An 8,989-nucleotide genomic window follows, 5' to 3' on the forward strand; every position below is an offset into this window, starting at 1 on the left:
CATTTGGCACAGAAGTTAAGATGCCACTTTTGAGATAACCCTCATCCCACATCAGAGTGCTTGGGTTCGAGTTGTGGTTCCGTTTCTATTTCCTGCTAATGCTCATCCTGGGAGACAGCAGAGGATGGCTCAAGTACTTGGGTCCCTGCCACCTGGCCCTGCCCCAGCTGTGGTAGGCATTTGGAGAGTGAACCAGTAGATGGGAGATATCTTTCTCTCTCTCTCTCTGTCTTTCTACCTTTGAAATAAATTTTTTTAAAAAAAGGGAGGGAGGGAGGGAGGGAGGAAGGAAGGAAGTGGGGGGAAGGGGGGAAGGAAGCGGGGAAGGACGGAAGGAGGGAAGGAGTCCCTATCACAGTGTCCCCGTGTGCACAGGTGTTCACCTTCACTTGGCGAGAGGACATCCGGCCTGGAGACCCCCAGCACACCAAGAAGTTCTGCTTTGACGCCATCTCCCACACCAGCCCTGTCACCCTCTACGACTGCCACAGCATGAAGGGCAACCAGCTGTGGAAGTACCGCACAGTAAGACCAGATGGGGGCTGGGGCGGCTTTGCAACCTGCTTAGGGTTTGTTTCCTTTTTAAGTGACATAGGCCACCCCCACTCACTCAGTTACTCCACAAACGGGCCATGCCCAGTTTTCCACTTGATTCAACAGAAGCTAGAAATCCAGACATTTACATGAAATCCCCAAATCTTAAATGTTGGCAACTGAGTCTGTTTAAAAAGAAAAGAAACACCCAGACACCACGAAGACCAGTGAAATTTGGCTCAAGATGGGCAGTATCAGGGCCCTGGAAGTGGCAGGCATTGGTCCTGCCACATCCCAGCAGCTAGAACCCTGTCACATGGCAACACCACTGCAAGGGAGGCCGCACGATGTCTGGCCGTGCGCTCAGGAAAACAGCGAACGGGTCTGTGAGCAGCTACCCAGTCCCTTCCTCACCTCCTCATTGCTGCTGCTGCTGCTGCTGCTGCTGCTTGTGTTCTGTGGCGCTGGCTGACTGATTCCCTCCCTGTTTTGTAGGACAAGACCCTGTACCACCCTGTCAGCGGCAGCTGCATGGACTGCAGCGAAAGTGACCACAGGATCTTCATGAACACGTGCAACCCTGCCTCACTTACCCAGCAGTGGCTGTTTGAACACACCAACTCCACGGTCTTGGAAAAATTCAATAGAAACTGAGCCCTCACATCCCCTTGGCAGGCCCAGCAGGGTCCCCTCGCTGCACCTGCCTCTCCTGAGGCAGGCAGAGCCTCCGTGGGTACCATGGTGTATCAGGTGCTGGCCAAACGATTCAAGGCAAAGAGGGCTTTGGAAGCTGGAGCAAGGGGTCTGCTTGGTCCCTGAGCCCCTCAGTCGTGAGGGCAGGGTGGGGGGCAGCCTCCACAAGAGGCCCCACAGGAAAGCAGAGCCTGCTTTAATCCCTGCTGGCACCATGGAAAAGCAGGAGGGCCTGTTTGACTTTGTAACCATGTCCCCTGGAGCACTGTGCCAGGCAGCCTGAGGCCATCCAGAAATAAGGCCTACAGGGTTGCCCAGGCCTCAAGCAGCTCTCATACACGACGGTGCTTTAGGAAGGCAACATCTGCCTGTTTGGGGCAGCTTTTAGCACCGATGTCACCCTTTTGCAGCAAAAGGGAAAGAAGTCCTCCTTGGGGTCCTTCAGTCTCTGCCTGTCTTACAGGGACAGCAGTTACTGATCAGCATCTGTTCTGTGTCTCAGCTCCAGGCGATTGGCTCAAAGGCCAAATCCAGGGCCCTCAGAGTGCTCCATGCTGAATGCCGGCCAGCTACCAGGCATGGGGTCAGACAAGGGGCCCCAGAAACTCCTTTGCAGCCATGGACATACAAGAGGTTCTCCCTCTGCTCTCTGAGTGCTGGAAGTGCTCGTTGTAGTACTTCCCAGGCACAAGCACAGCCGAGCCACCAGCTTTCCGGGGCTGTGATTCAGATGGCCGTGGGCCCATGGGAAAGGACAAGTAGGAGACCTGCCTAGAAATGCCGGCTGAGGTTCCCCGGTCCCTGCTTCCATTGCCCTCTCTCCGTGCTGGGCAGCCTCAAGAGAGGAAGGGAGGTGCTTTACCTCACAGAATCTGGAAGCCTCCAGGATCAGCTGCGGGCCAGATGCCTAGCCTCTCACCTTGTCGTGGTTCTGGTTCTCCTATAGAACTCCTGAGTTTTTAAAGGACCCTAGAGTTCATTCGCAAACTAGTTGCTATGTAGGTTTCTGGTGTAGTAGCCTCCAGTATGGATTTCCAGAATGTTATTACAAAAGCAACCAGAAAGGTATAATACAGTCAAGGTAACCCCCAGCCTAGAGGCATCTGTGAAATCCAAGGTTGGTGCCAAAGGGAGGAAGCATGAGGACCTGTGTCCATCAGCTTCCTCCAGAAGCTTCCATACAGCAAGGTCCTCAGGCAACACCTGAAGACCTGGAACTTCCCACCATCGTCACAGCTGCAGTCCTTTGCAGCGGAGAAAAGAACCCTGTGTCCTATGACCCTATCTGTTCCCAGCTCCATGCCAGCCCTTCACATTGACCTTTTGCTTTATTAATTACATATCAGACTCCCAAGGGGTTCCTGAACTAATAGGAAGCATTTCTGTAACCAACCTGCCACACCCTGATTCAGAAATGGAAATCACGTTCCACAACCCATGGCTTCTGCCGGTTAGCCCAGAAAGTACTTGAAATCACTATTCCAGTTAGAGCCGGATCTCTTGATTGCATCATTTACCAATTAAATAATACAAATCTGGGAACAGAGCCACGAACCTGCCTTTGAGATGCTGGCAAATCTCAAGGCCGACCATAATCGGGGAGAGAGGGGTGGTAATACCCCACCAAATTGAACGTTAGGCTGGCAAAGGATGGCTTCCACTTCTGCCCCCAGCACAGCCCTGCTCTGGACGGCTGTGTCCAGGAGAGGAGGCCGTGTGTTCGTGAGGCTTGCCGGCCGGTTCCTTGTGCCCTTTCCCAAGTGAGTGCCCTGTCTTTACAAGCGGCCCTCTACAGAAAGGGGTCAAAGACGAGGCTGCTTCTGAAATCTAGGGGAGCAAGAGTGTTGCACTTCGGGGAGATGAATTAAGAGTCATCATCCGAGAGCAACGCAGCATCATTCGAATAAAAACTGTGCCTTTTAAAAAAGAAAAAAAATGCAAATGTACAGCAAATCCCTAAACTTGAACCATTTCTTAGTGCCTTGCTAGAAGACGTAAAGGGGCAGGGGTCGGGGAGGGAAGCATTTTTGGTGGTGTGTGCAGTTCCTGTTGGATGAATGTGTTTCTTAACGTCTGATTTCAAGCGGGAGATGGTGGCCTGGAGCAAGAGCTGAGGCTGAGACGCCCGCAGGGGGTCCGAGTTGTTCCATCAGCGCGAGTAGCCCTCCCAGTTAAAGGGCTGCTGGGCAACTCGTTCCTGCTAGGAGGGCCTTGGTGGTCCCTGAGCACAGGCCCTGCATTACCTCACTGGGCCCTGTTTGGGGGTCGTGTTGCCATACCCTACCCCAACCCCTAGACAGAGGGATTGGCTTGTCCCTCTTCATTGGGATTCAGGAGTGCAGAGCATTGGCTAGATTCCCCAGTGGTCCCCTTCGTGGGTGGAAGGGGTCTGGCAAGACCAGGGTTCCTGTGGGATGCAGCCTCCCTTTTTCCTCTCCTTCAGTTCCCCCTTCCCAGGCCGACCTCACATCCTCAATGGGGATGGGCGAGTCCTCTGAGCACCCTGGCATTTGTCATGGCTGAGCCCACCACAGTGGGTCCTGGGAGCTGACTATGTAATGTGGAAAGGAAAGACAGAATTTTCTCAGTTCAGTGACAATGACCAGCTAATTTCCAGTGCTAACCCACTTGTTGTTTAGGACTCATTTTTGAAAACCGCTTGTGTTGAGGGTTCAGGTGTCTGCTCACATCCCCAGCTGAGGCTCAGCAAAACTCAGCCAGGAGCCTGTGGAGACATTGTCAGCCAAGTCATGGCTGGGAAAGTGGGCCTTGTATCCTCACCTGAGGACCAGCTCACAAGCGAGGGGATGGCAACAAAGTGCCCTGGCCGTGTGGCCTACCAGCCGTCCTTCCAAAGGAAGACTTCAGAAACATTTCGGAATGCAAACAACACCTTGGCTGTAAGTACAAGGCCTTTAGTGGCAGTTGAATCTGTAGGCCCATGTGTGAAAGCCATTCCATCACGTGCCCTTCCCTGGATCCTTCACCTCTGAAAACATCCTAGGAACTTCCCTTTAGGAAGAAATCACCCAGAACCAGATAGGGTGCAGAGGAAGAGTGTAGGGCTGTGACATTAGGGCCAGGGAGGAAAGAGCAGTTTGGGTTGAAGATGCAGCATGTGGATATCCAAGCCCACATTCCCATGCCCTTTTCGAACTTCCTACTGGTCAAATTCCTTTTTCTCCTTAAAAATTAAGTGACATCCTCAAAAATGGCTCCACACATTTCTTTCTGTGCATCTCATCTTCCTAGTCTCTGGAGTCTGAAAAAAGTGGCCGAGCCCTTTCCAGTAATAACTGAGAAGTCCAGATTCCTTGCTTCAGCGACACCTCATTTGTACGGATTGGGTGATCTTTTCTACTTCCTAGGAGGCAGTGCATTTTTAATGTTTTCTGAATATAAGTGTGGGAAAAAGGGCAAGAAGTGCAATTCTGTTCTGGAATTCTTTTCTGCTTTCAAATGATGGTCTAAAAAATATTTTAGCTTAAGCTTGATCTTGAGCCAAGGCTCACAGCCACCTCTGGGGTGAGAGTTGGGCCTGCGTACTAAGTGACAAGGTCATCCTAACATCCCCTTCCTAAATGGCTTTCATTCGTTTGTGCCTGACAACAGGGCTGGGCCCTGCTCTGTTACTGGCTTGGAGAGTGGGTTCCCCAAGGGGTTGCAGGCGGAATATATGGGCTTCCATAGAGAAGTCAGACTGAGACTCTGTAGAGAAAGTGCAAGACCACCAACCTCTCTCCTCCTGCCTGGAAAAGTGAGCCTTTGTGAAGAACTGACGTACCATGTACAGTTGTGACTGTGATTATTGTTGAGTAAACCTCCAGACTTTGTCTAAAGTGCTCTCTGCCTTATTCCTTGTGTGTGGTGTCCTCCCGTCTGTCATCCCTCCCCTCTTCACTGAGTACCTAGTCAATGTCCAGGCACTCATCGGGGTACTGAACAAATTCCCAACAGCCATTGCTCCCGAGGGAGAGAGGCAGGCCTTAGCTACCCACTGTGATGATTTCAGAGGCCAGTGGGGCCTTGAGGGATAGAAAATGATATTTGAGGGCCGGGGGTGGGCACCAATGTTAGTGAGGATGGCCAGGGCATGCCTCTTTATGAGAGAGAAGAGACGTGAGGGCTGAACAAATAGGCCGTTTGAGGGACGAGACTTCTAGGCAGAGGGGGCAGCTGATGCAAGGGCTCTGCGGTGGGAAGAAACTCCTACCTCAGCGCGTTGGAGCAGGAGGTAAGTGAGAGTTAGGTGAGGCAGCCCACAAAGGGTCTTCCAGGCTGCACCCCGGAGTGGAGGACTGTAGGCAGGCAGTGACAACATGAAACAAACTTAGCTCCCTCTGATGCTCACCCGTTAGCCACAAGTACTTGTTTACGGGAACATTTTGATAATGTTGGCTACTAGCTTTGTCTAACACCATGTATAGAAAGACCCCCCCTGCCCCGGCAAGTCCAGCTCTGCAAAAAAATTCACTGAGACATGGTGCTAACCCTGGTCCACCTAGGCCTGTTATGTCGTTTCCAGCTCCACTTGTGGTTCTGCAGTTAAGTCTTGGTGGCCGCTGTGGGTGACCGTGAGCATGACGCCAGTGCTATCTCTTGGGGCCCACCAGGGGGCACTGTGGATCCTGGATTGGAGAAGGGTGAATGGGAGAAGAGAAATCCTGCCCATGCCACAGGTTTGAGCCTCAGAACAATTTCTTTCAGGTTCACGATGCCTCTGACTACTATTCCAAACTCTTAATTTCATATATTAAAAAAGTGAAGCCCTGGGAAGCCCCTGACCCAAAATGATTTAGTGGCGAGTGCCACAGCCCACGTTCCCAGTGTCCCTGCTCCCATGTTATCCTGGTACAATCTCATAGCCTTGTAGACATGGGGAAGGATTCCGATTCTAAAGCTCTTTGTACTTCCATGAAATAGATTTAGCCCAAAAATATTAGCTATATTTGTTGCATAAAAATGTATCAGAAACACCTACTGAATGCTAGAAATGAAAATATGGCGCAAGGATGAGCCAGGACAGACATGTGTGCCGCCCTCCTGGCTTGGGCCTAGAGAAAGACCTTCATCAGATGATCATGAAGATGAGGGTGCGGTTAAGAATGTGGTAAATTCTACGAAGGACAAGTGTGTGGGAGACTGCGTCATGAAACTTGGTCTTTGGAGCATGCTGAATCAGCCATGGTCTTGGCGTGAAATAGCCACTCCCAGGCTTACAGTGAAAGTATAATAAAAGGACTATTTAAGGAGTGTGGGCAGAGTTAAACAAATAACCCGCCATGCTGAAAGCACAGGAACCTACGGCCTAGCATAAAGGGTTACCACTGCCAAGCCTGCAGAGGCAAGAAGCATCAGTGTCAGTGGAATCCAGAAAGGGCTGTATGTAGCTAGGGAGAAGTGCTTCCTGAGCTACGGCTGAAGCAGAGAGGGACTGGGAGGAATGCAGGCTCTGCCCTCTCCTTTTTATCTACCTTGCAGTCACCTGACACTACCTCCCATTGGCTGATCTCAGTTATTCAAATCCTCATGAGCAAATGAAGAGCACTGGTCTGGGACTGGCGCTGTGATGTGGTGGGTGCACCAGCATCCTGCATCCCCCGTGGGCCCCGGTTTGACTCCCGATTGCTCTTCTTCCGGTCCAGCTCTCTGCTATCACCTAGGGTGGAGGGGGGTGGAGGGTGGCTGAAGTGCTTGGGTCCCTGCACCCACATGGGAGGCTCGGAGGAGGCTCCTGCCTCCCAGCTTCAGATCGGCCCATTTCCTTCCTTTGCAGCCATTTGGGGAATGAACCAGCATGGAAGACCTTTCTCTCTCTCTCTCCCTCTCTGTGTCTGTAGTTCTACCTCTCAAATAAATAAATAAAATCTTTAAAATGAAAAAAAAAAAAAAAAAACCACTGGTCAGTATAAATAGTAGGTAAGTACTCATAAAGAAGACAGTATAAGTGGGGCTTTGTAACTTTTCCCTCCTGTCTGACTTAAAACCACATAAATCGGCCGGCGCCATGGCTCACTAGGCTAATCCTCCACCTAGCGGCGCCGGCACACCGGGTTCTAGTCCCGGTCGGGGCGCCGGAATCTGTTCCGGTTGCCCCTCTTCCAGGCCAGCTCTCTGCTGTGGCCCGGAGTACAGTGGAAGATGGCCCGAGTGCTTGGGCCCTGCACCCCATGGGAGACCAGGAGAAGCACCTGGCTCCTGCCATCAGATCAGCGTGGTGTGCCGGCCGTGGCGGCCATTGGAAGATGAACCAACAGCAAAAGGAAGACCTTTCTCTCTGTCTCTCTCTCACTGTCCACTCTGCCTGTCAAAAACCAAAAAAACAAACAAACAAACAAAAAAAACACATAAATCAGTAAGTATAAGTATGTTGGTGCACGTGCAATGTATAAGGAAGTATGTGATTCTTAGGACAATACAGGCCAAAGGTGGGGAGGAGCAGAACTAAGAAGGGGCAAAGTTGCTGTATACTACTGAAATGGAGTTGATAGTAAGCCAAACCACATGTGTTTAAATAAGATGTAAATTGCATAAGTGGGCATTTTTCATGGCAGTTAAGATGCTACTTGGGATGCCTGCATCCCATATTGGAGTGCCTGGGTTTAAGACCTGGCTCTACTTGTAATGCCAGCTTCCTGCTAATGTGCACCCTGGGAGGCCTCTGCCATCCTTGTGGGAGACCCCAGTGCAGTTCTGGACTCCTGGCTTTGGCCTGTCCTGGCCCTGGCCATTGCAGCCATTTGAGGAGTGAACCAGCAGATGGAATATTCTCTCTCTCTCTCTCTCTGAAACTCTGCCTTTCAAATAAATAAATAATTATTTAATAAAAAAAGTTTTCCTAAAATATGGGCAAAGATTTGAACTTTTTTTATTTTTTTAAAGATTTATTTTATTTATTTGAAAGAGTTACAGAGAGAGGTAGAGAGAAAGAGGTCTTCCATCCACTGGTTCACTCCCCAAATGGCCGCAACAGCTGGAGCTGAGCTGATCTGAAACCAGGAGCTTCTTCTGGGTCTCCCATGTGGGTGCAGGGGCCCAAGAACTTGGGCTATCCTCTGCTGCTTTCCCAGGTGCATTAGCAGGGAGCTGAATTGGAAGCAGAGCAGCAGAACTTGAACTGGTGCCCATATGGGATGTTGGTGCTGCAGGCCAGGATTTTAACCCACTGCACCGCAGCGCCAGCCCCAAACATTATTTAAAGAAAATATATAAATAATATAAATAACCATGGAACATAAATAGCACATAAGAAGATATCAGCATCATTAGTCATTAGGGAAATGTAAGCTTGAACATACAAATAAATGGCATTCATCCATTTAATGGAATATTGTTCAGCCATAGAAGGGAATAAATTACTGATATATGCTACAGCATGAATAAACCTTGAAAATATGCTAAGTGAAAACAGCCAGACACAAAAGGCCTCAGATGTGAAAAGTCCGAAATAGGCAAATCCATAGAGAAAGGAGATTGGTGGTCATCAGGGCAAAGAAGAGGGAATGGGAAGTTGCTGCTACTATGAATGGGGTTTCTTTTGGGGGTGATGGAAATGTTCTGGAATTAGGAGGTGCTGGTGGCTATACAGTCTGTGAACATACTACAAACCCCTGAGTTGTATACTTTAAAGAAGTTTTATGGTACGCGAGTTTTTACACAGTTATCACTCAGGGCTGAAGAGGGCATCTGGGGTGAGATGGTGAAGACAGACTGTTGTCCCTGTCAGAATAGGCGGAATGCATCTGTGCTCAGCACTAGCTCG

At 50.3% G+C, this 8,989-nt stretch overlaps 1 protein-coding gene across 2 annotated transcripts in view; it reads left to right on the forward strand.

Annotated features, from left to right (window-relative positions):
- The window catches only part of GALNT10 (polypeptide N-acetylgalactosaminyltransferase 10), a 256,674-nt gene extending 251,608 nt beyond the window's left edge, over positions 1 to 5,066 (forward strand). For both annotated transcript variants that reach the window (XM_002710328.5, XM_008255295.4), the window contains 2 exons: positions 376 to 525; positions 1,030 to 5,066. In XM_002710328.5, the coding sequence (XP_002710374.2) occupies positions 376 to 525; positions 1,030 to 1,188 (309 nt within the window). In that variant the 3' untranslated portion in view covers positions 1,189 to 5,066. The remainder of the gene's footprint in view (positions 1 to 375; positions 526 to 1,029) is intronic.
- Positions 5,067 to 8,989: the final 3,923 nt, after the last annotated feature.

This window comes from Oryctolagus cuniculus, chromosome 6 (genome assembly GCF_964237555.1).
Source record: "Oryctolagus cuniculus chromosome 6, mOryCun1.1, whole genome shotgun sequence".
NCBI classification, from domain to species: domain Eukaryota; kingdom Metazoa; phylum Chordata; class Mammalia; order Lagomorpha; family Leporidae; genus Oryctolagus; species Oryctolagus cuniculus.